This window comes from Mastigoproctus giganteus, chromosome 10 (genome assembly GCF_048544385.1).
Source record: "Mastigoproctus giganteus isolate SK-2022 chromosome 10, ASM4854438v1, whole genome shotgun sequence".
NCBI lineage: Eukaryota > Metazoa > Arthropoda > Arachnida > Uropygi > Thelyphonidae > Mastigoproctus > Mastigoproctus giganteus.
The window spans coordinates 175,401,469-175,429,229 of record NC_143584.1 but is presented as its reverse complement, the minus strand read 5'-3'; the positions used below and the strand labels follow the sequence as shown (position 1 = coordinate 175,429,229).

Genomic DNA, 27,761 nt, shown 5'->3' with positions numbered 1-27,761 from the left:
CTGAAAGTATAACAAGTATTAACTTGAATTATAAGATAAACAGAAACATAATATAATTGGGAGGAAGACATTCCATTTTTTTTTTCTTAGAAAAAAAAAAAAAAAAAACAGAACTGGATTGACACTATCATCTTCATTCTGAAATGCTATATCTATTTTTGTATTCCTTTCTTCACATTGCACATTGTTCTTAAGCTTAACTGTTTGTAAACATTTGATTGCATTGCAATTCCAGCCACTTCACTGAAAACTCATGTATTCATGGAGATTTGGTTTTTCAGTTTAAAGTGGCACTTTCAATACAGTACCTAGAGAAAATGTATTGAATCTGTTGCGTTGCTTTTCCAGATTTTATAATACATGGGAAATCTTTCATGTATAACTTCATATTTCCTTAAGCATTACATGATTTTTCTTTGACATTGCACTGAATAACACTGTTAAATCAAATTTAGCATCACTCCACACTTACAAAACAGAGAGAGAGAGAGAGAGGTTTAATGTTACAGCACATTTAACATAGAATATAACTTGTATTCTGTGATATGTCACCTATTCTTTTGTGTTTCCCAATATTTATATAATGCAGACTATAAAACCTGATGGGGGAACTCATTAACAAGAAAATGGAGGATGAAATTAAGCACAAAATCAAAAAAATACTTTAATGTCAAACCAAAGTTTAACTGTTTTTTTGTGAAAAAGGTAGATAAAAAAAAAATTTTTAGAACAGTGAGCAGGAGAAGAAATCAAATAAATCCAGAATTGGCAGTTATATTACACTAGGTCTCTCTCTCTCTCTCTCTCTCTCTCTCTCTCTCTCTGCATAAAAGAGAAATTTAAAATTAGAAAATTATATTAACAGAAAGGATAAAATAATTTGCAGGTTTTAATGTATTAAGGACAGCTGAATTACCTGAGGACCTGTCTATAGAATTTTTCATCGGGGTGATATGGCTGGCATAAAATAAGAGAGATCATGTCATCAACACAAATACTTGTAAAGTGGCATTTCAATATGTTAAGCAGAATCACATACACTGTAAGGGCTGTGAGTAGAATAATCTCTCTCTCTCTCTCTCTCTCTCTCTCTCTCTCTCTCTCTCTCTCAAATCAATATTCTGATTAACCTGTGCATGGTAAGCTGCAGCATGGAAATTATCAGCATTCATCTGACAACCCTACTATGCCACAGGCTAGCTGCACACAGCTCAGCTCAAAGTGGCCAAGAGACAGAGAACATCCTGGCTAAAAGTCACAGTCTATGCAATGTACTGAACCATCATTTTCAGTTCTTTCTAACAGTGACACAACACTTCTATTATTTCATACCATTACAGAACATATCATCCTGAGGAATTCTAGTGGAAGGTCCAAAAGAAACATGACAGTTTCTAATACATTGAAACATGTAAATGATTTTAATCTTTCTGTTAATATATTTTCATAAATTTAAAGTCTTAAGTCATCTGTTTCACATAGAAAGTGTCTAGTATAATTTCCATTATAACCATTACTTCACCACAATGAACAGAATTAGGTAAGCTGCGATATCATGAAATTATGGGTACAGGTGATTCTATAATCCACAGCTAACCCAACAAATTAACAATTGCTTGTTGCAAGCAGGCAACTCAATTCTACTTACTTCTAACCACCAACATTCTAGAATCAAATCTCCCAAATTTAGCAATCCACTGTTTGGCTAAGGAAAATGAATGAATCTAATAAATCACCTGAGAATCAATACATTTTTTGTCAATGTGGCCATTTATCAAACTTGCGTGTTAGAGTTCATTCTGCAGGGTGGTTATTTCACCTTAGAAATTTGTTAGGTATGGAACTAATTACTATTTGTAAATAAACAAGATTAGTGACTCTCACTGAAAATAAGCAATGAACTGTTCAGCTTTGAGTTTCACAATTCATACATGTAACATTAGATTGGGATAATGATTCACTAAACACCTTTACTGTTTAGTGAAGGTTTTTAGAACTTTTAGATTGCCATTTCTAAAACAGCTTTGACAGAGGAATTTTCATCCATTTATATTATCCTGTATACCACCTAGAAGAAAATTAAGTGGCCCAGAGTAGTGTGGATTTTCAAAATGAACACAGAAGTCATTATCTATTGTGAGAAAGGCTGTATTGTCAATAACACACACACACACACACACACACACACACACACACACACACACACACACACACTTGGTACTTTTATGAAACAATTGTGAGACTTTCTGCTTCTGCTAAAAATGTACCATACATCACTTGAAAGGTAAAAATAATTTTTTTTATTGTATAATAGTGTATACTTACTGTACTTTTTCATGTAACATACACATTTTTTTTTTTTTTCTGTTGAAAAAAAAAAAAAAGAAAGAAAACAGAAAAAAGTACACTCGTATACAAGTTGCATGCAGTGTAGAAATTCAATATTTTTTGTAACTTTTTTTTTCTGATTATGACATATCCAATTAAAATCAAAAAAATCCAAGATCCAGCAAAGTTCAGGTCACAATGGCGCCAGATTTGGGAGGCACAAATGTATTAATTGAAAGTTTATTAATTGAAGGTTAATCAAACATTCAGAAATAAAAAATAAATATTACCTCCTTAGGAAGAAATCCTCTGCAGCAAGCTATTATTAGTGTAAGTATTGTCATCACTGATAGAACATGCTCTACTGTTAATATATCTTCATCATAAACAGTCAGAAACAAAAATACTGCAAGAACAGAACCTGCAACAAAGGTCACACTCCTGAAAAGAATGAAAAGTTTGTATTAAAAAAAATCCCATTCTTTTTATTCTTTAATAGAAAACCATTAGCACCACACATTAAAAAAGGACATCCTGGCTGAAAGCCAGGATAGTATAGGGTAATATACATTAGTTGTTCTGGACCATTTCCATTCACTATTTTCAAATGTTTAGTTATTTACAAATATTTATCATATCAAATAGTTTTAATCATTGGTCCCACTTGTGCTAAAAGATCTCCATCCTTTTAGCACAAGTGGGCCACACCAAATGACCAAATGTGCGAGGAGGCAAACAACTTGGAAAAGAAATGTGAATGTTTGCTTAGTTACTAACCTAACTGCCAAATTAAGAAAATATAATGTTAGGTAGTACTGTGATATATTTTAACATATGCATCAAAATAGGTACATTTCTTATAACTTAAATTCTGAGACATGTAGCTAATGCTATGTAGTTCAATGCTATGTGATGGAAACTTCTTATAAGACCTGAATAATTGCTGCTTAAACTTAAATAAAAACAATAAACCGTGGCCACCGAGGATTTAGTGATTTTACATAATTTAGACTTGGAATGCCATGAAATGAAAGCAAAGTCACTACAATAACTAAAATGTAGTCCCATCGATAGGAAGAGAGGCCAGACAACACCAAGGGAACAATTCAGATAAAAATGTGACATGCTGAATATTAACAAACTTATGGGGAAATACAGTTTCAAAAATAACCTTATTCTTCGGCAAAGAGCAAAGCAAATTTGTTGAGAGGGTACTCACTGTAAACTGAATAGGTAAATGATCAGAATTACACTGTCAGATATATACAACACAGAGTTTACAATCTGAAAACATCCCAGCAAGATGCCCATCAAGCTTAGTAGGTAGGAAAGGTAATTTTACCAAACCCAGTACTAACAACAATTAATAAATATTGAAACAGACTTCAGTTAAAATAACTGGTCAAATTAACTGGATACTATTAAAACATTGTGTACTTGATCGCACACCTCCACCATCCAGCCTAAAAAAAAAAAAAAAAACATGAAACTTCAAATAGGAAATGGCAAAATACACTGCTCGAAAAATTAACAGAATACTTAAAAAACACAGTAACCCATGCAGTTTGCGATGAAGTGGGACAAAATTGGGTATGGTGATGTACCATATAATAAAGATGAAATTAAGAGAGAGCAAGAAACTTCAGACAAGTATAAGAGGCACTTATAGAGGTTGTATAAGAATTACCAAAAAACTCACATTACAGAAGTCGATACAAGATGCTCAAAAATATTATCACGTGACATTAATACAGCATATGCTTCCCCTCCAACGGCTAAAAAGGCCTGACAGTGGTGAATCTATTTATTTATTTATGGGCTTTACAGCACAAAGGCAGCAAGGCCATAACACGAAGTGGTGAATCATGCTCAATATAAGGGTGTCTATAAGATTCTGTAGCAACAAATCCATTCTTCCACCAGTGCAGACCTTAGCTCACCAAGTGAGCTAGGAGTTGGCTGTCAGCATGTGATGTGCCGTCCAAGAGCATCCCACAAATATTCAATCGGATTTAAGTCTGGTGATCATGCTGGCCACGGCAGTCTGATATCTTCAGCTTCAAGATATTCCTCCACCACTCAAGCTCTATGTGCAATGGGACTGTCATGCATGAAATGAAAATTTGGGCAAACTGCACTACTAAAAAGTCACATGGTTCGAGGATCTGTTCTCGGTAACTCTGTGTAGTTATGATAACCGTGACAAAAAATGTGAAGAGGGGTGCGGCCATTGATCATTATCCCCACACGAGAACACTACCTCCACCATAAGTGTCCCTTTCTCTGATGCTGGAAGGATGGTACCACATTCTTCATTGTCTCCAGGTGAAATAACATCTAGAATCTGTTTGTATGCTAAAATGGGGCTCATAAAAGAACAGAATTGTACCCAATTTGTCACGGTTCCAAGTCACATGTTCATGGCACCAGTTTCGATGAGCTCTGCAGTGGTTTGGAGTTAATGGGATACAAACCACTGGGTTCCTTGCATAGAATCCACTTGAATTAGGCCTTCTTAACAGTTCAGCTGGAAATATTTTCACCTGAGGTCACAACTACCTCAAGAGACAGGTGATGACAGGACATCATAGGGTTCATCATAACCTTACCGTTAGAGCCAGATAACAGTACATTCTGGTTGCCATAGCCCTCAGGCAACATTGGCCAGCTCTTCTTAAAATGGCTCCCATCTCCTGAAATTGTTTCCATAATGCTAACCTCTACAAAAAAAAAAAAAACATGACAACATTCAACTTTATGAAAATCTGTTTTGTCACATCTACTACTCCATAAGATAGAAATGACAACTGAAACAAATGATCCCAAGTGGATCTAAAAAGCAAAGGACACAAAAACTCAATATTAAAGCTACTTTAGAATATACAATCACTCTTATTAAAATCACAACCATCTACAATAAAATCCTCAATAGAAAAAAATAATTAATTTTTCTAGTATTTTGGGTTGAGCTGGTTGTGATTTCGTCAAATATGAGCATTAACTGACAAACAGTCAGTCTTGCATCAGCACATCATCCCTCATTCACTTCAATTGCCAATTCTCTCTAATAATTTGTTTAATCCTTGCTTAAATTTATTCTACCCACTTCCAAACACCAGATGGAAGTTTGTTCTTACAATCAATTACTCTGACTGAGAGCAAATTTTAACAAATCTATTCTGAGCAACTATCCTTTCCTAAAAAGAATTTATGTCCCCTTTGTGTCATCTGAAAAAGTGTAAGGATGCCAACAGCATTTGGTTTCTTCAGAAAATGAACACAAAAATGTGTACAATTTTGAAATTATTGCAATGCTTCTGTTGAAATATAACTGCATGACCTTTCTTGTTGAAAAATTATCATTCACAAAATTATTTAATACTCACTTTGAAATAGCAGCAAAATTGTGGGAGGTAAACATAGTCATATATTCAGCAGCAGGTCTGTAACATCTACTTAATCTATAACAAAAATAATATTACCACAATTACTATTAAAAGAAATATAATGTCAGAAAAATTTAAAAGTTTCCTCAGTGGTTTAGCAAAAGCTTTAACATTGAATACAAATGTTTAAAATATTTCATAATAGTTAATTTATAACTTATTCCATCTCACAAATATAGATATAATAAAGCAATACTCCTGCTTTTCTTTTAGAAACAAAAGCACAAATATTAATATTTAAGTGTACATGAAAACCTGAATACAGCAAAACCTGTAATCAGGTTCAAGTTAATTTGAAGTTTAAAGGAACAAAATACTTCCATTTCAATTTAAACATGTTGAACATTAATAGAAATTTAAGATACTCAGATTAAATTTTCACAATTCTCGTTTAACTAATTGGTTCTTAAAAGATTAAGAATAATTTAGCTTTGCTATGGTGGCCATTCATTACAAGCTGTTCTTTAAAATAAGTACTATGTTCTTTATTATGTATAATTATATATAATTGCAAGAGAGAGAGTATACATATTTTGGGATATTATTTGATGCGTAATTTGTTGGTAATTCGTGCAAAAAGGCGATTTTCGTGTTTTTTTTTTAGTCCTGTCACATAACTTCATAACACAGCAAGGACTGCTCTCAAAAATTACAGCCACATACACTGGTCACACAGCGTTTGAATTTTACATCACTTTTGAACAGTTGCAAAAAGTTGTGGAATTTGTGTTTGATTAGTTATGGAATTTTACCTTTACTGTGGAATTAAATCTGTATTTTTGTGAGTATTATTAAGTCCCTATTTCTGGAAGAGATTAGCCATGGAAGCTGCTTGAAAGGAAAAGATTACATGCACCTATGTGCTAAAATAAAGCATTACACACACACACAAAAAAAAAAAAAAAAAACCCCAACTTTGCAGGATGCTAGAATTTTCAAGTTCTAACATGGAGGTAAGTTGTAACTTAGCTTGCAAAACAGTACTGAAAACTACAGGAAAGCTCCTGAAGCAGCTTCTGTAGTTAATATCTTCTGTAAATAGCAATTTCTTTACACATACAAAAAATAATTCAATTCCACATTACCAAGGTAAAGTTTCACAATTGAAATCGAATGTACAATTTTATAAGCTGTACCCAATATACTGGACATTTTTACTCTTCATGCTCAGCCATTTATGCAAGTAAAACTGGTCATTGGTTCGCACAAGCACTTTGTAACCAGTGTACATAGCTGTAATTTGCAAGGGTACTTTGGATTAAGTTATGAAGTTCACTGAGTAACTGACAATGCTGAAGTGAGGAATGTCAGCTTTCTGCATCATTAATTTATTAAACATGCAAATAACATCCCAAAATATGGATGTCCTCTCTTCAGCAGGTATTGCATAATTATACATAATAAACAACATATAGAGGCTGGACAAAATAATGGAAACACCTGATGTGAAAGTAGCAGTTTTTGTAATGGCTGTATGACATATTTATGAACATACACTGCTTTTTTTTTTCTTTTTTTTTTTTTTGTTTCTTGCAAGTAATACTGTGAAGGAAAGATGAAGATAAAAACTGATGTTTATTTAGAGATAATATTAAATGGCCCATAGAAAAAATAACCAACCTGCCACAATTTCAAAGAGATCAAACGGCTGGTACAGGTTTAGCAGGAACATCAGTAACTAAAACTGCTGATTTGTTTAATGTATCCAGAGCAACTGAATCGAAAGTGATGTCTGCATTCACCAAGTATGGAAAAACAGTCGGATAGGACAAATTGTGGCAGAAAATTGAAGCTGACTTAAAGAGACTGCCAGACACCAAAAAGGATTGTAGCCCAAAAAATAAAAGCACTGCCTTAAAAATGATGTGTCTCACCAATCCAGTTTCTAGCAGAAAGTTCGGTGAGAACTTCATAAAGCTGTAATTTATGGCAGAACCACTATTGACAAGCTGCTGATTACTGACGGCAATGCTAGAAAGAAGTTGTAAGGAGCACAAAATCTGAACATGTCATATTTTCAGATGAATCATCGATCACTTTTTCTAGCATCACAGAATTTTTGTTGGGCGAATGCCAAAGAAAGTGCATCATTCTGACCGTCTTATGCCAACCATCAAACATGGAGGAGGATCAACAATGGTGTGGGCAGCAATACCTTATTCTTTAGGTCCTATCATCACCCAGCATGGGTGAATTACTGTCTCTGATTACCTTGATATTCCTAATTACCTGGTTCATCCCATGGCGCAAACATTGTTTCCCACAAATGATGGGATGTTTCGAGATGACAGTGCTCCAATACAAAACAGAATTGCATGGGTTTGTGCTCCTTAGTTTTGAAGCTAAATGTCTCCCATGGCCTGCACAATCATCAGACAAACATTATTGAGCTACTAAGGCATATTTGCAAAGGAAAGTGATAAGCACATTTCCTCCACCTTCTTCACTCAAAGAACTTGAAATGTCTCTTTCTGAAGAATGGTCCAATATTCTTCTTAAGACATTTCAAGATTTATTTGACTCTATTCTACATAGAATACAAGCTGTTTTAAAAGCAAAGGGTGGTCCAACACCATATTAGTGCCTACCTATAACCCTTATCACAGGTGTTTCCATTATTTTGTCCACCCATATAGCTCTCCTTTAAATGTAATGCATGTAAATATTAGCTGCATGACTATTGTGATAGAAAAATAAAATTCAGGAAACTTTGTTATTATGTGTGAGAAATCAAGAGGAACTTCACATACAGTCGAACTTGGTTATAACGAGCACGGAAATAGCAAGATCACGGCTGTAATGAGCAAAAAGCCATAATGATTTTAATTTACGTGTATTCCCATGCACGTAAATTAACGTAACACATTTACGAGTTATAACGAGCGTACTACACAAGTATACCGTACAAATTTTGGTAACTATGCAAACATTCTGAACTGGTCAGATAGTTGAAAAAAACCCAATTTTTGGATTAAACAAAAATAAAAGGGGAGACAGCTTTTGACCACCCACATTGGATTAGGGACCAGTTTATGACCTAAACTTGTCCTTTGTAGTGCACTGGCATTCCACTTGCAATTTCTATGGTCACATTATGTTTACAGATTGTCTTGTATTCACTGAATGATAAATTTATTTCGGTACTTCTAAGAATTTTGGAAACAATAATTATTTGTATAGCAGTTCATTTTACTGTAATTTTAAAGTAAAATCAGTTAGAAGTGAACCCTTCTTCGGAAACATGTCTACTAACAAAAGAAAATGGCTCGTGATTCACAAAAAATTCAAAATTATTTGCGAGTTAGAACGTGGTGCAAAAAATATTAAGTGTGTAAAACGTTTTCTTTGTCCTCTTCAACAGTATCGACATTGTGGTAGAATAAACATGTTTACATATTGACACTGGAAAAGAATATAACTAAAAAAAAAATTATAAAGTGTTAGGTTACAAACGTCGATGCTCAACAAAGATGATATGATGACATGTGAAAGTGAATCAAAAATCAGTGCCGACAATCTCCCAAGCTCAAGGTGCAATGACAGTCAAATTTTTTTGAAGGAACTGAGGCAAATAATGAGACTTAACGTTGAGTGGTTTAGGGGGGAATTTGAGAAATATCAAGGTGAAATCTTTAAAACAAACATCAATTTTAAGATACATAAATAAAAAGACTAATTGAAATCATGTTTAGTATTAAGTGTATGGTTTTAAAATTGCAGACAAATAAATTATGTTTAATATTAAGTGTATTGTAGTTTATACAAGCATATTAATACAAATAATATGTAGATATATGTAGGAGTTGTGTTGGAGTCTGCTGACGAGGCTACTAGAGACGGTCGTTTTCAAAGCCGCTAAGTGGATTTTTGTTAATTATTGATTTGAAATTATTGTTTTTCTAAAACTTTTGATTTAAATTTAGTAGTATAACATTATTTTGTGATTTTCTGATTAATTTGGTGTATTTATTCTTTACTCGGCCTTGTAATTGCATAAAAGTATCGGTAAAGGTTTCCACGTGTTTCAACTCCGCTAACCGTTCGTAATTTTCCCGCCTTTGTGATACGATATACCGTACTAGATAGCGTTAGTTGAACTTCGTTAGCAGTTAAATTGTACGTTTAAATAAATACATATAACGACTTAGATTACAAACGTAATATAATTAATTTTATTTAACATAATTAATTATACATATAACCACTTAGGTTACGTAACATAAATAATTAGTAAAAACAAATAATTAATACATAACTTGATACGAAAGTTATATAAAGGGATTTCGCAGATAACACTCGTTACTGAAACGTAAATATTTCGTAGATAACACTCGTTACTGAAACGTAAATATTCCGTAGATAACACTCGTTACTGAAACATAAATATAGCGTTATAACTGTGTTTGGATACAAGTTTAGGATTTAATTTTGTACAGAAATTGAAATTTTATTGAAAGTAAATCTAAATCATGACTCAAACCAGAGCAGCAAAGCAAAGGGCTCAAGCTAATGGGAATGCTGTGGCCCAGGGGAGAACTGAGGGGGGCAGTTGTCCTCTGAATCACAGCCTTGTAAGATGCACTATTTGCTTGATGTTTGCGGAGCAGTCAAGTATGGGACATGATACTGCCATGGGGGATGTCTTTGTGTGTGTGCGATGCAAGGAGTGTAAGGAGATAAGGCGACAACTCAGCGTTGTTATGGGCCTATATGAGAGCTTGAAGGATAGGGTGGATGCCCTCGAAGGATTACAAGTGAGGGGCCCATCAAGCTCTCAGCTGCCCACACCAATGCCAGAGCTTGCACTTGGTCATCGCGGAACACAGCGGCAACCCCCAAGGCAGAATGCGCTGGTCCCAAAGGAACTAGTAGTTGTTGGTGACTCTATTGTCAGGGAAACGGGAAACATGCTTTGTAAAAAGGATAGGTGGAATAGGACCAGGGTATGTCTGCCAGGGGCAAAAGTTGATGACGTTGTAGAGCGGATATCATCTTTTAAGGGCACAAAAGGTGATATAGTTGTACACGTTGGCACTAATGACATTAAGAGTAGGAGACCGGTGGAATTACTTGACAAGTACAGGTCACTGATGAAAAAAAGCCGTGAATTAGGGTTGAAATTGAAAGTGTCTGCAATTCTGCCCAGACACGATAGGAGGGAGTATATGATGAGAGCCCTGTCAATCAATTCGGCCCTGGAAAGATTGTGCAGGGCTCAAGGGGTAGAATTTTTTTCAGCCTGGTCTGTACTTGTTAACAGGAGAGACTGCTTCTACAGGGATGGGATACACTTAAATAGAAAGGGTGCAAGAATGTTTGCTGATGCTATCGAGGCAATGTTAGGTGGGTCGGAAAACTGCTAGATTGGGGGGATACAAGGACTAATAGATTAACAGTAGCCACTGGCAGAGGTGAAAGTGATTCTTGCACTGCTTCTATTGGAATGAGCCGCAGCCTGGAAAATAAGATGCAGGATATTTCAGAGACTGCTGGGAATCATTGGGGTACAAGTAAACACATGGGTTGTGTTAGGGTAGCTAAGAAAAAGAACAGGTGCATGTATACTTGTGTGTACACCAATGCTAGGAGTTTAGTAAATAAATTTGATGAATTTGAGGTATTGCTCAAAACATCAAAGGCAGATATTGTGGGGATTTCAGAGACGTGGTGTCACACAGATATAAGAAATGCAGAACTGGAATTTGGGGAGTACAATGTGTACAGAAAGGATAGACAGGATAGGAAGGGAGGAGGGGTTATGCTATTAATTAAGAAACACATAAAATCCAAGGAAGTGAAGCCAGTCGACATCGCTGGACAGTGCAGTGTCGAGTCAGTTTGGTGTGACATAAGCATTGGGAGATCAAAATTGAGAGTAGGAGTGTGCTATAGGCCTAATGACTCTGATGAGTATAATAAGAAACTGTTCGGAGAAATAGAGTGGGCCAGTAAATCAGAGAGTCTTATAATGGGGGATTTTAATTTCCCAGATATTGACTGGAATTTGGGGGCTGGTCACTCACACAGTAGCAAGGCTTTTGTGGATTTATTGGATGATTGTTTTCTACATCAGCATGTTCGGGAGGCAACTAGAGGGAGTAATACTCTTGATTTGATTATCAGTAGTGATTCTTCATGCATTCAGAATCTGCAGATAAATGAACCACTTGGTGGCAGTGATCACAGTGTGCTGAAGTGGGAGTTACTCAAAGAGGTAACTACCATTAGGGGTAAAGGGAAGGGGTATTGCTTTCGTAAAGGCGACTACAATGGACTGAGACAGTATTTAAATTCTATACAGTGGGATCAACTGATGATATTGCCAACAGCAAATTCAAAATGGGAAGCATTCAAAGAACTTATCGTGGAAGCTACTAGGCTTTACATACCAACTAAGAAATATTGTTCAAGGTTTAGGCCTAAATGGTTGTCAGATGAACTAATGAGGCATATGGCAGAGAAGAAAAATGCATGGGATACATACAAATTAACACGTGACACGGATGCCTATGATAGATACAAGTTGATCTGTAACCAAGTTACAAAGGAGGTTAGGCAGGCGAAGGCAGATTACGAGAGATCCTTGGCAAGGGATGCGAAGAAAAACAGCAAAGAGTTCTTTACTTATGTAAACTCTAGAAGGAAGGGGATGAATCAGATTGGTCCACTTGAGATCGATGGGTCAACTGTTGATGACCCTGCTCGGGTAGCTAACAAACTAAATGAATATTTTGCATCGACATTCACACATGAGGAGTTATTCAGCGAGGGGAATGCCAGAGGTGTATTCAACTCTAGCAGTAAGCTAGAGAATCTTGTAATAACTGAGAGCAAAGTGGAGGAGAAATTGTTGAAGATAAACACAAGAAAGGCACCTGGGGTGGATGGGATCTATCCAGTTATATTAAAGGAGGCAGCAAAGGAGGTAAGCAAACCCTTAGCCATAATTATGAGAGCTTCCTTGGACTCAGGGGAGGTACCCATTGACTGGAGATGTGCAAATGTGACCCCAATTCACAAAGGGGGATCAAAGGCTGACACAAGTAATTATAGACCTGTGAGTTTAACTTCTGTTCCCGGAAAATTAATGGAGGCACTGGTGAAAGAAGCACTGCAGGATCATCTAGACAAGACTTCAGTTATAGCTAGGACACAGCATGGTTTTGTTAAGGGGAAGTCTTGCCTGACCAATTTGATTGGATACTATGATGCAGTCACAAAAGAACTGGATGCAGGGAATAACTTTGATATTATATACTTGGATCTTAGAAAGGCTTTTGATACTGTTGCACATGGAAGACTGCTGCACAAATTGGAGCAGTGTGGCATTGGAGGCAAGTTGCTGCTATGGATAAAGGGGTGGTTGAGGGGGAGAAGACAGAGAGTGGTAATCAATGGACACTGCTCATCGTGGACTAATGTTATTAGTGGAGTCCCTCAGGGTTCAGTATTGGGGCCTTTATTGTTTTCTGTATTTATAAATGATATTGATGATGGTATATCAGGCTTAATGTCCAAGTTTGCAGACGATACAAAGGTTGGCAGGGTTGTCAAGGACACTACTGACACTATGCTGCTGCAACAGGATTTGGAAAGGTTGAGCAGATGGGCTTCGAGGTGGCAAATGAAGTTTAACATTGACAAATGTAAAGTACTACATATGGGAAACAGCAACCCCAGAGCAACGTATCAACTCTGTGGTACTACACTGACAGTGGTAGAGAATGAAAGGGACCTGGGGGTGGTGGTGCAGGCAGATATGAAGTTCTCTGAGCAGTGCAGACGAGCTGCAAGAGTAGCTCATGGTGTATTGTCAATGATATATAGAAATTTTTCTAGCAGGGATAAGGAGGTGATTATTCCCTTGTATAAGGCAATGGTCAGGCCACACCTAGAGTACTGTATACAGGCCTGGAGGCCTCATTTCAGGAAGGATGTAGAGCTGCTGGAACGAGTACAGAGAAGGGCAACTAGATTGGTGAATGGGACAAAGGGGTTCTCTTACGAAGAAAGGCTTAAGTTTTGCAAATTACAGTGTCTGGAAACTAGGCACCAGCGGGGTGATCTGATAGAGGTGTACAAAGCCTTGAATGGTTTGAGCATGCTCAATGCTGATGGGATTCTTCCTCTAGCTCAGAAAAATCACCTGAGAGGGCATAAATTCAAATTGAGGAAAGACAGATGTAGGATAGATGTGCGGAAATTTGCCTTTAGCCAGCGGGTGGTTGGTGGGTGGAACAGACTTCCATCCCTTGTCGTGGAAGTTGATAGCCTAAATAAGTTTAAGGCTCAGCTGGACAGGTATTTCGAACGAACAGAGGGGTGAAGTGGAAGTGGTTATTTTTATTTATTTATGTTACTTTTTTTTTTTTTTTTTTTTTTTTTTTGGCTGATGCTGCATAAGCTTGCTTTCTTGCATCAAATGCCTCTACTAATGCTAATGCTATATACTAATATTTTTTTCTATCTTATATTTCTTTTGTTTTTTGAATCTTTTTATCAAGTTATTGAGAATTAAAAAAAATAGGAGGTGGATTTAACTCATCACAGATATAGTGAGTAATGGTTATAACAAGGAAATCTTGGTCTCTTGATGCTCAATCATAACCAGGCTCGACTATACTTCAATAACTAACTTTTTTTTTTATCATCCATTTTACCAAAAAGTATTTTTCCGTCCAAGCACATTCACTATTATTCTCTCTCATACTAAATGTGTACATGTGGTGACTTAAAGGAAGATGTACAGCATTGTACATTAAAAAATAATGTTTTTTACAGTCTATTTTGATTTCAGTGATATGAACAAAATGGACTGTGTGTGCATCCTGTAGCATGACAGATGTATACTAATTCCCCATGATTCCACATGTAATTATAGGAAAAGTAGAGAGAAATGTAAAATTTAAAGATGACATATAAGCTGTACAGTAGCAAATTTACATTACACTTCCATTCAATTTCATAATAACAATATCTGATTGTGGCTAGTTTCAGCATTCTTTGAACTAGACAAGTATTACACGCTGCAGCTCTGATTCAGACTTAAAATTTCATGGCAGATGCATTTCAAATTATCCATTTTAGGCATATAAAACTCTATATTGTTAGCCAGAAACCATAGACTTCAAAATACATCACATTTGAATAATCCAATATTGAATTAACATACCAGATATACGCTGTACCATTCCTTACTATGAAAAAGATTTCCTCCAAGTTTCTACATTCTGATTATGTGGTAACTCAAATATTAATATGGTTGGTGCAAAAAAAACTTAAAAACACATTACAGGCACACATTTCTATCCCTTAAAAAGGTGAGAAAGTGTGACAAACTACAAATGTCTAAAAATAAAGATTAGCCATATCTGAGACTATCCTGAATGGCACCAGAGATTATTAAATTTAACTGTTCCAAAATTTAATTTTAAAGTGAACTTTTGTAAATGACATACAAAAAAACCCTCTGTTCACTTTGCGGGCAACCAATTCGCAAAACAAGAACAGACAATCCACACGTAATTTTCCTTACAAGTAACACCCTCTGATTTCAAAAATTCATGATTTAAATATGCCATTCCCAAAAGGTGTATTAAAATGAGATGAGGGAGGGGTGCCTAATGAAACAAGGTTAATTAGGGGACAGTCTTCCCCAATCTAAAAGTCCACATCACAGAAATGACACCTTAGCTGTGCTATGATAAATGTACTATCCTAAAATATGGACCAGCTGAGATCAGTGGCCATCACTTAAGATGTTATTAGCTGTAACCCCATTTTAAATAAATTAATAGATTCTCCAACCTTGCAACCTTTCAGGGGTGGTGTCCTGAGTTTGTTCTAGTGTGGAATTTCTGACTCAAGGTGAATTTTTGAAATCAGGGTTGCATGTAGAAAAACCTAGATCTGTATTCACTCAGAAGCAGTTGTGATAGAAAGTTGAAACAAACACCATTAAGTTACACCTTTTGAACATAATCCCCAGACAAACTGAAACATTTTTGCCATTTCTCAATACACTTCCACAAGCCAGTTTGCATAAGTACTCTGACTGTCCATCAAACCATGTTTTGGTAGCATAAACCACCTCACCATTAGCAGCAAAGTGCTTTCACGAAGAAAGGATTTTGAGGCAGGAAAGGAGAAGAAATCTGAGTGCAACGTCAGGGGAATAAGAAGGATGTGGTAATATTTCAAATGCATATTCATGGGCGCACCTCATTGCAGCATGTGAGGAATGTGCAGAAGCATTATCACGGAGAAGGCACACACCTTTTCCCGTATTTTTTCTTTTACAGGAGCATGTAGTTTTATGAGGTGGTTGGAATAATACTTCATCACAGTACAGCCCTTTTGAAGGTAATCTGTTAGTATTACACTATGCTAATAAAAAAAAAAAAAAAAAAAAAACAGCATCACCTTGCCGGCAGTTCATTGCGCCTTTGCCTTTTTTTGGGGGTGGTCAATCTGCATGCTCCCACTGTTTTGGCATTTGTTTAGTTTTGGCATCACAGTGATGGCCTAAGTTTCATCCATGGTGACTAGTCTTGGAAAAAAACTTCTTTTCCTGGCACATCACCATTTCATGTGCACATTGTGCCCTTTCCTTCTTCTGGTAAGAGGTCAGAGTCTGAAAACCAATCTAGTAGACACTTCACTCATAGCAACTGTTGATGGATGATATTCTTCACAGACCCTACACTAATTTGGAGCTCTGAAGCTAGTTCTTTGATGCCAATATGGCGATCTCCCGGGATTAGTGCCTCAATTTTTGCAACACTCTTCTGTTATAGCAGTTTCTGGGTGTCCTGGGATTTCTTCTTCATGCATTAAGGTTCTTCCACATTTAAATTCTTTATACCAATGTGCAAAAACACTAACCTAGGCTGTCTTCTCCATAAGCAGCAACCATTTCTTTGTGGATTGTTTTGTGTTTTTTCCCTTGAAGAAAGAGAAACCAAATCACTGATCTATATTCCACTTTATCCACTGTGACATTTCACTTCATTGCTGCAAAGAAAAATGAATTGTCGGATTGAAACCAAAATTTGTGTGATTGCTACTGAGATTAAGGTATCAAAAAAATAAAAATAATCTTCTATCACAACTACTTCTAGGTGAATACAAATATTTTCTGAACCCCTTCATATACCTAAATAATATAAGACAATTTTCTAGAGACTCATAAATTTGTGTTTCATGAATCATTATTTGAAAATATTCTCCAAGGCCACCTCTCTACCCCCTTTGCAAAGAGGCCTGTGTATAGCTATTTTGTCCAGAATCCACAAATTTTTAAATTCCCAGGTTTCAGAGATGGAATAACATACTGGCAATATACTAACTAGAATATTTAGATTTTGTATATGGCGTACTAACTGATTTCATGTCAACAAAGGAATAGTGTTAACTGTCTGACGGTACCAGGAGTTTCCCCCATCTCCACCTCAACAAAGGAATAGTGGTATCTCAACCTGAAAACTTGAGAAAAAACAAAACATCTTATAATGACTCTGCTTAAACTATGCTTTAAATATTCATTGAGCACACTAACCTGGCATCTAGTTCATGGTCTAATTCATTGAAATGCCGCACATAATACCTTGAATAATTTGACCACCTCCTAGCTCCAAGAAGACTAGGTTCTCTTTTAATTGCCTCAGCATAACTATAGAAGAAATAGAGCATTTGCCACAGAAGAATTACTGGACATAAAAGAAAATTAGCAAAGCCAATGATCATTATATCCCTGGAAAATCTGAAAAAGATTAGTTAATAAAACTAGAGGTTAATTCTCCCCAACTATCAATGTACACAAATACAATTAAGTTTTATAAAAGTTTTCCAGATATAAGACATTAGGTATACTTATTAAATTGGGGGAGGGGGGACACACTTGTGAATGATCTGAATTGTTTTTACATATGCACACCAATGCTCACTATACAAGATATCCCTTACTCTTGATGTTGTTATTATTATCATTTAAGACTTGAGTTTCCAGGAATAAAAACATCAAATCAGTGTAGATTGAATAACTTTGCATGATGAAAATGTATGATGTGAAAAACCTTCACATCCCAAAGCGATTTTAGTGGCCAATACCCATCTTTTCAATGCAATATGACAATAGCAATCATAACCATTATGCTAGCCATAAGGAGCCTTCTGCAGTAGCTCATCTGGTAGCACAATAATTAAGTGGCTTGTATACGGGAACTCGATTTAAAGTTTCAAAATTTTAAAAGAACAGAAAGAGAAAGAATGAGATTCACAGGGGAATAGTAGTAGTAGAGGCATGTGATACAAGAAAACAAGTGTACGAGCTTATGTACCATCAGCCAAAAAAATTTCACACATCCATTCCCTCTTAAATTTGTCCAGTTCCTCCTTGAATTTATTTAAGCTATCAACTTCCAAACAACAGATGGAAGTTTGTTCCAGCAATGAACTACCCGCTGGCTAAAGGCAAATTTCCACACATCTATTCTCCAACTGTCTTTCCTCAATTTAAACTCATGCCCCCTCAGGTTCGTAATTGAGAAAGAATTTCATCAGAATTGAGAATGCGCAACCCATTCAAGGCCTTATACATCTCAATCAGGTGACCTCACAGGTGCCTAGCCTAGTCTCCAGCCTCTGCAATTTGCAGAACTGAAGCCTTTCTTGGTAAGAGGACCCTTCGTTCCCCTCACCAATCTTGTTGCCCTTCTCTGTACTCACTCAGGCAACTCTACATCCTTCCAAAAATGAGGCCTCTGGGAGTGGCCTGACCATTGCCTTATACAAAGGGATATTCACCTTTTCCCTACTAGCAAAATTCATGTATATCATTTGACAATACCCCATGACCTGCTCTGGCAGCCTGTGTGCACTGTTGAGGCCATGCTATGTCAAGAATCCGGGTGTATCCTTACCATGTGTATGCCATATCCAAAAATTTCATTATTTCATGCAGCATGTGCCCCCCTCCCACTTTTTCTTACTACTGAATACACCATGAATTGTCAAACTAATAGAGCAAACATCTGTGAAAAGATCGAAACCTCCCAAACACTTCCTAGATCATTTCACAAACAGATATGGTCTCAGTTCTAATCTCAACGATGTCTATTTCCACTTACAGTCTACCAAACTCCATGTACAGCCACTCCCAGATTAACGTAAGGGTTGCATTCAGTGGGACTCTGTGTAAGTCGAATTTTCCCCCACGCTTGTGCAGCACTCGCAAGTGTGCTCGCTAAATTGATTGAATCAAAAAAGAAATGTTAGACAAACAAGTGAACAGAATTACTAATTGTATTTATTCAATTTTTTTTAACTCATGCGCAGGAAAAATTACAAGCATGTAATTTAAAAAAACATTTAAAATTATAAAATTACAAAAAAAGAGACAGATAACACAGTAAGTTTTACCTCTCGAGCATCATTGCCAGAATCAACGTCTACAGCTGATAAGTACGCCACTGTGGAGATTTAGAAGGGGTTGGCCACTCAACCTTACAAAAGAGCATATTAATGGATAACTGGACAGTGGCTTTTTTCTTTTCTTCATAGATTTCTTTGTAGCAATCAAGCATATCATTCACCCCTCTGTTAACTTTTAACAATCGTTCGCTGTCAGGATCCGTCTTCATAAACCTCGCCATTGTCAATGCAATTTCACGAAATACCACTGCCATCTCTCTAGTGATGAAGCCTCTCGGCTCCTCATTTGGTTCATCTTGAGCTTCGTCAGCATTTTCTTCCTTCACTATCGCTGCTTGCAAGTCAATAAGTTCTTTGTTAGATAATTCCTTCTCTTCCTCTATTAATTCCTCCATGTCTCTGACAACAACCTCCAACTGAAGTAGCTCTGCAACCGAGGTGTGGAGCCCACACCACATGGAGGAACGCCGCCCCTCTATGTTACCAGGCAGTACTAGGGTGGTAGATGACTCTCATCAACCGGTGAAATACCACCACTTTGCTTATTGGAGGCTTGAAGTGGTGGAACCCATGTTTAGTCTCTAGAGCTAAGTTCCGGCCAACCCTTCCCTATCACTTCCATCATGCAGTATGATTGATGATCTTTGAGGTTATGATGACTGTCGTGGCAAGATCCAATATTCCTTACATTTCGAGGGTACAGCTCTAAAACGGTGTTCGCAGGCCGGCCGCTAGATAGTACACCGGACCAAACCTATTGGTAACTCTCTAGGAGGCTTCCGGATCAGCAAGTGTATAATCTTGCTACCTCTACTCTGCCAGATAGTGACTGGAGGGAGTCCGAGTAGTGTGTATGCGGGGAGCATTGTCGAGGCCATATTATGTCAAGGATCTGGGTATATTCTTACCACATGTACGCCATATCCAAAAATTTCATTACTTCATACAGCATGTCCCACCCACTTTTTCTTACTATTGAATACACCATGAATTGTCAAAATAATAGAGCAAGCTTATCTGCGAAAAGATCTAAACCTCCGAAGGACTTCCTAATTCATTTCACAAATATACGTGGTCTTAATTCCAATCTCAACGATGTCCATTTCCACTTGCAGTCTTCCAAACCCCAGGTACTTTTTCTGACTGAATCTCATTTATCAGTTGATTCAACTACTGCTCATCTCAGATGTCCAAATTATTTGCTGTATGATTCCTTTCGCCTCAAAGGTGGTACTTGTGCATATGTCCGTTCTGATATTCCCTGTCAGAGACTTGGCAATTGGGAATCTCCTCTCTTTGATCTTCTCTGGCTTAAAAGCTCTCTACCTCATTGTGTCAAATTCATCTGTTGTCTCTACCGTTCTCCCAACTCCACTAATCACTTGGAGCTCTTTGACTTCCTCTCTTTGCAACTTGACTTTCTCCAGTCTAACTTTCCTAACAGTGAGGTAATTTTCCTTGGTGATTTTAACGTTCACAACTCCAGCTGGCTTCCATTTTCTAGTCACACCGACCCAGCAGGTCGAGATGCTGAGGCTTTTGCAATTACTAATGACCTAGCACAGATTGTTCATTTACCTACAAGAATACCGGATAATCCTAATCATACAGCCAATACGCTTGATCTTTTTCTCACAAACAACCCTTCTAAGTACAAGGTCGAAGTGAAAGGTCCTTTAGGCACTTCAGATCACAACTTGGTGATTGTCTCTTCTCCAATGGAACCTTTATCTCATGGCTATTCCCAAACTCGTATTGTTTGGCATTACAAGAATGCAAAATGGGATGACCTGCGAGACTTTTTTCCTTGGTCTGATTACTGTTTCAAAACTTCTGATGTCAACGTTTGCTCAGATCTTGTCAGTGAAATTATTCTTGCAGGAATGGAATCCTTTATCCCACACTCCACTTTAAAATCTCGTCCTTTATCTAAACCTTGGTTTTCCAATAGATGTGCTAAGGCTGTCCAAGAGAAGAACGTTGCATATCGTAATTGGCTTGTTTCTAATTCTTCAGTTTCATTTTCTGCCTGCACCAAAGCTCACAACAATTGTAAAGCAGTTATTAATCAGTCCAAACTAGAGTTTGAACAGGCTAAGAGTAGAAAACTTGCTTCTTGCCCTAATGGTAGCCGAGCATTCTGGTCTCTTGCCAAAGTTATTGGCCACAACTTTTGCCCATCTCTGCTCCCACCTCTGTCCAAACCAGATGGTTCTGTTGTCACTTCAGCCAAGGATAAAGCTGACCTGCTAGCATCCCATTTTTCTTTCAGCTCATGTATTAATGATCTTGGTAAAACACCTCCCACCATTCCCAACACGCTCCATTCAATGCCTCCTGTGGTCTTCCGTCAAAAGGATATTAGAAGGATTTTGATGAATCTCGATGCTAAGAAAGCTCCAGGTCCCGATGGTATTTCTCCACTTGTTCTCAAAACCTGTGCTCCTGAACTTACTCCTATTCTTTGCCGCCTTTTTTCACTTTCTTATTCCAAAGGTGTTTTTCCTTCTGCTTGGAAATTTGCTCATATCCAGCCAGTTCCTAAAAAGGGTGACACATCCCTCCCATCCAATTATCGTCCCACTGCAATTACTTCTACTCTTTCTAAAGTAATGGAGAAATCAATTAACCGCCAACTCTTAAACCACCTAGAAACCTTCCGTCTGATCAACGATCGCCAGTATGGATTCCGTCAGTGTCGATCCACTGGTGATATTCTGGCTTATGTTACCCATTTATGGACTAATTCCATGGAAAGGTTCGGTGAAACACAAGTAGTTGCTCTTGACATCTCAAATTCTTTTGATCGTGTTTGGCATAAAGGTCTTCTAAACAAGCTTCCATCTTATGGTTTGCCAACTGTTTTTTGTAATTGGTTATCCAGTTTTCTCTCTGATCGCTCACTGAGGGTAATGGTAGATGGCTCTCTGTCTTCTAACTTCTCCACTAATGCCAGTGTCCCCCTAGGTTCAGTTCTTTCCCCCACTCTTTTCCTCTTGTACATCAATGACCTTCTTCCACTGACTGGAAATCCTATCCATAGTTTTGCCGATGGTAGCACGTTGCATTCAACTTTCCATTTTGAGAAACCTTGTCCTGCTCAATCAGCTTCAACTTCTCGAAAATCTGCTACCAATTCCTTAAATGCTGATCTTCAGGTAATTCTCCAGTGGGGCAAAGACAACTTAGTTGATTTCAACCCTTCTAAAACTCAGTCTTGTCTTATATCTCGCAAAAAGGATTCTTCTCCTCCTATGCTCATGTTTAGTGACACTCCGATTTCTAGGCAAAATGATATATCTCTTTCAGGGATTACCCTGACTTATCTCTCTTGGCACAAGCACATTACAAATATTGCTTCCTCTGCATCTAAAAAACTTGGTTTTCTCTTTCGCTCTCGGCCTTACTTCTCTTCCAAACAGCTGCTCACTCTGTATAAATCGCAAGTCCGCCCTGCCATGGAATATTGTTCCCACATCTGGGGTGGTGCCCCCAAAACCTCTCTCAGGCTTCTTGATTCCATTCAGAAGAGGACAGTTAGGTTAATTAATGATTCATCTCTAACAGAGTCTCTCCACTCGCTTTCTCATAGACGCACTGTTTCTGCTGCGTGCCTCTTCTACAGATACTTCCATGGGCACTGTTCTTCTGAATTGGCTTCTATAATTCCCGCTCTCTCTTTCAAAACAGTCCAAACAACCACCACCAGCCAACATCCATTTACTGTCCAACTTCAAACCCACAGAACCAACTTTTCATCTTCCTCATTTATTCATTCAACTGCCGTTTTCTGGAACAACCTTCCTTCATACGTATATCCTGAAAATTACAATCTACAGAAGTTCAAGTCCAATGTCAACAGATATCTTCTTTCGTCTTCTCAACCTCCAACCCAAGCACGGTACTAAGTACTATAGGTTCTAATACCTCTCGTGTTTGGGGTTCACATAAAAAAAAAATATATATATGACGGGAAGAAGATCCTTCCTCACGTAAAGCAACAATAGCACTCTTTCTCCGTGCTGTCAACTGCACGTAGCTCGCCATCCTGACACAAGCAAGGAATGACTGCAACTCTTGCAGAGCATGCTTATATAGCTGAAAGTAACAGCTGTTGCAATATTACTTCATCACCTATGCATGTCAATCTTATCTGATGCAATCTGTAACAAATAGTGCCATATACTTACGTTATTCAGACAACAATTACAATTTTAAAGGATGATGCACTTTCTTTGAACACCAGTGTACATCCTGTCAAATTGGCCATAAATTGCTGGCTGCAACATGTAAAAATTTAGCTATTATTTAAAATTTAGTTACACCATACTAAAAAGTAAATAAAACCCTATTAAATAAATAAATAGATATTATGATTATTGTGGCACATGAAAATACACACAAATCTCTTCATGGCTAAGGAAAGCCATGAGTTGAGACTTAACGTAATTAACAAATTAAACACAAATTTTGTGAAATTAAAAGTAATATTTAAGTTAAGATAAATCATAGAGAATTTGGACAATTACCATAGGTACCAAAAATTGTAGTAGTAGTAGTATAACTAGGATTTTTGGCAACTATAACCAGATTTGAGAAATGCTCTTTGCTTTTTATTACAGTCTATTGTATTATAATTAAATTATAATAATATTAATTGTAGTATTAATTACATTATAAAATAAAATTAAATTGTTATCAAAAATCCTGTAACATTTTATATAAAAGCGCTTTTATAATAACCTGTTTAAATAATAACAAAATCGACAATATTTTTTTAAATCAATCCAGTTATTTATCATTACGAAAATCTCAATTTAGTGTGAAGGAATCATCCAAACCAATTAACTCATGAAAGATCCTCCTTGTCTTGATGGGATTCAAGATCATGCTTTTTTCACATTGCAGTGAAGAACAGCATTAATAGTAATAACAGTACTTTAAAAATGTAACAGTAACAATAGTTCTGGGAAACTCTGTCTAAATAAATATTTCCTACAGCATTCACATTTGACCACTAATTTCGTAACAGCTGTTCTATCTGTACATAGTACGAATGCTTGTGCAACTACCCATATGATTTGACTCATGTATATCAATGGTAGGTGATATGAGGGTGGTTAAATAAAGAATCGCCCTGACCTAGGTACAGAGGTGCTAGCCAGTTGATTCTTGGCAAAGGTTTTAGTGTTTCTCTACATAGCCACAATGCAGATTTACACATTTTTCCCATCGATGGATGAGGCTACGGATACCATTTTTGTAGAAGTGGTGAGGTTGATCTTTGAACCATGACTCTGTTGCAGAAATGAGTGTCTCATCATCAGGGAAGAGGGTCCCCTGAAGAAATGATTTGAGGGAAGGAAACAAGCAGTCTGATGGAGCAAGATCGGGTGAGTAGGCTGGATGGGGCAGTATTTCATATCCACAAGTGGCCGCTTGCATTGTTGCAATTTCAGAAGTGTGAACTGGGGCATTGTCTTGAAGCATTCTCACACCTTTGGACAGCATGCTATGTCTACATGTTTTGATTTTCTCCCGTAATTTTGTTGAGTAAGTTGGCATAATAGGCACCTGTAATTTTTCTACCTTTCAGCAAGTAATCAGTCATTATTATGCCTTTCTCATCCCAAAACACCGTCAGCAAGACCTTTCCTGCTGATTCTTGGATCCTTGCCTTCTTGTGGGGTGGGGAACCATGATGTCGCCATTCCATGGACTGCTTTTTACTTGCAGGGTTGAAATGGTGTATCCAACTTTCATCCTGAGTGATTAGACAAGAGAAAGTCTTCCTCATTTTTTTTGGCACAGAGTTAACAACTCTTATGATTTCTATTGTCGATCAGCCTTCTGGAAATCAATCAATAATCAGGGAATCCATCTTGCACTCAATTTCCATAAATGGAGTTGGTCACGAAGGACTTTTTCAACAGAGCCCACACTAATCTTTACCTCCTGGGACAATTCACGCACAGATATTAGGCGATCTTCCATGATTAACGACTCCACTTCTCTGATCGTGCTGTCATCAATGGCTGAATAGGGACGACCTGGAATGGGCTCAGATTCTACCAATGTCCGACTACACCTAAACTGTCTATGCTGGTGCTTCAACAATGCCATAGGATGGGGCTTCATCCTTATATACAGCAGTCATCTCCTCATGGATTTCTTTAGATTTACCCTTCAAGAACAGATACCGAATTACAGCTCTGCCTTCACCTTTGCCCATGATACTACTTTGTCACACATTCAGCTCTGTAAGAGAAAAACAAATTAAGACACAGGGCTGAAATTTTACACCTTTGGTACAGAGATATGTATGATGCTACACAAAAAATATCATGATTCTGCGATATGTGGAAGTAGGTGAGGGCAATTCTTTATTGAACCACCCTCGTACATTTGCTTTTTAAGATTTTGTAATTTCGAACAATTTTTCATAAAATTAAGGGTGGGTGATAAAAAATTACTGTTAAGTATGAATGCAAGTAAAAGGAAAGCCATCACCTTAGAAGTAGAGAATAAAGATCATTGAAGTGTGAAAAAATAGTGTTGGCAATATCAATATCTGACTTATATTCAGAGCCATTAAGGCTCTGAAAATAAATCAGACTTAATAGCAAGTACTCAGCACTCAGTCTTTTCTGCTCTCAGTGAGAGCAGAAAGCCTCCCCATGATCAAAATCAAATGCAAGTGATGTACAAATTTCAATTGATTTCAACTGCTGTGCTGAAAACCACTGCAATCCTACAATACGCCTACTACAGTATTCCAATCCTACAGTACTACTACTTGATGCTGTATAAAATTGCTTCCTTGTGAAGAGTAGGCTTTTAGAGCTCATGCAAACGGAAAAATTTCCAAAAAATTGAGCTCTTTGGAAATTTTTACCGTAGTCTTAATTAATTAACATATTAAGTTGATTACAAATAGATTAAATAGGCTTTGTAGCATTCAATAGCTCATTTGTTAAGTTTAGCTAGTGATGTTGTAAGTTAGGACTCTCTACTTGTACTGCTATTGTATCCATGTTTTGGCACGAATATCATAGTATGTAACCAGTAGTGGAGAAAAATAGTAGGGTTTTAATTGTGATTAATAAGTAGTTTGAAGGTTTTAATCACTTGTTGGGCATATATCTTTTGTTAGCTAAGGACATAACTAATTTAACATTGTGATCGTTATGGTATAGCATAACTCGATAGTGTACATCTCAAACTTGATAGATTAAGGTATGACGTAAAACTAAATAGCATAATACGCATCACTGCATTAGCTTAGTGTAGTATTTTTAAATACTCAAATGAATTTATTAACCTTATCAAATTTTATTTCCAGACTAGAGCACCAAAGCAAGGGTCACAAAGTAGCAGGAATACTGTGTCTCAGGGAGAATCAAAGGAGTGATTCTCCAACACATCACAGCCTAAAATAAAAATCTGTAACTTGTGAAATGTTTGCAGACTTTCTGGAACAGGGCATGATCGTGCCAAAGAGGATGTCTTTGTGTATGCTAGATGCAGAGAGTGTCAAGAAATTAGGCACTAACTCAGCATTCTGAAGGGCATCTACAAGAGTTTGGAGAGTAGGTTAGATGCCCTCAAAGGAATTAAAATGTGGGCCCATCAAACTCTCAGCTGCCCAAATCAATGCCAGAGCTCACTCCTGTGCATCAGGCAACACAGCTGCAATCTCTAAGGCAGAATGCACTGGTCCGACAGGAACTAGTTATTGTTGGTGACTATTGTCAGGGAGACAGGGAATATATTTTGCAAAAAGGATAGGTGGAACAGGACCAGGGAATGTCTGCCAAGTGCAAAAGTTGATGACATTGTAGAGCAGACAGCATCTTTTAAGGGCACAAAAGGTGATATTGTTGGTTCAACATTGACCTTTACTTGTTAATTTAATTAACAAGTAGAGGTCAATGTTGAAAAAAGTCGCGAGCTAGGGTTGAATTTGAAAGTGTCTGCAATTCTGCCCAGACATGATAGGAGGGAGTATATGATGAGAGCCTTGTCAATCAATTTGGCCTTGGAGAGACTGTGCAAGGCTCATGGGATAGAATTTTTTTCAGCATGGTCCGTGCTTGCTAAAAGGAGAGAATGCTTCTACAGGGATGGGATACACTTAAATAGAAAGGGGGCAAGAATATTTGCTGATGCTATCGAGGCAGAGTTAGGTGGGTTGGAAAAATGCTAGCCTGGGGTGATTTACAGACTAAAAGATTAACAGTAGTGGCAGTTGGACGCAAAAGCAAGCAATATGGCCTTAGCAACTAAGGCCATATTGCTCCGGGGATATGCGGTGGTCATTCCTTGACCTTTCCGCATCCTCCGTATTTGGTGGTCATGGGCTCGAACGCCAGTCTAATCAAGGCCTTCTGTATGTAAAAGAAGCCTCGCATATTGTTCTTCATTATCAACACAATTTTCTGAAGAGGCAATCATATTTGCTATGTGACTTTATTTTATTGATGGTTTTAATAACTATACTGAGAGACTGATACAAAACTGAAGTAATATTTTTTGCAACCAGATTATGCCAGTACA

At 37.2% G+C, this 27,761-nt stretch overlaps 1 protein-coding gene across 1 annotated transcript in view; it reads right to left on the bottom strand.

Annotated features, from left to right (window-relative positions):
- Positions 1-27,761, bottom strand: part of Atg9 (autophagy-related protein 9) — a 201,805-nt gene that overhangs the window by 56,557 nt on the left and 117,487 nt on the right. The window contains exons 11-13 of the mRNA XM_090384098.1: positions 17,332-17,535; positions 5,715-5,789; positions 2,619-2,769 (exon numbers count right to left, since the gene is read on the bottom strand). Coding sequence (XP_090240224.1) covers positions 2,619-2,769; positions 5,715-5,789; positions 17,332-17,535 — 430 coding nt within the window. The remainder of the gene's footprint in view (positions 1-2,618; positions 2,770-5,714; positions 5,790-17,331; positions 17,536-27,761) is intronic.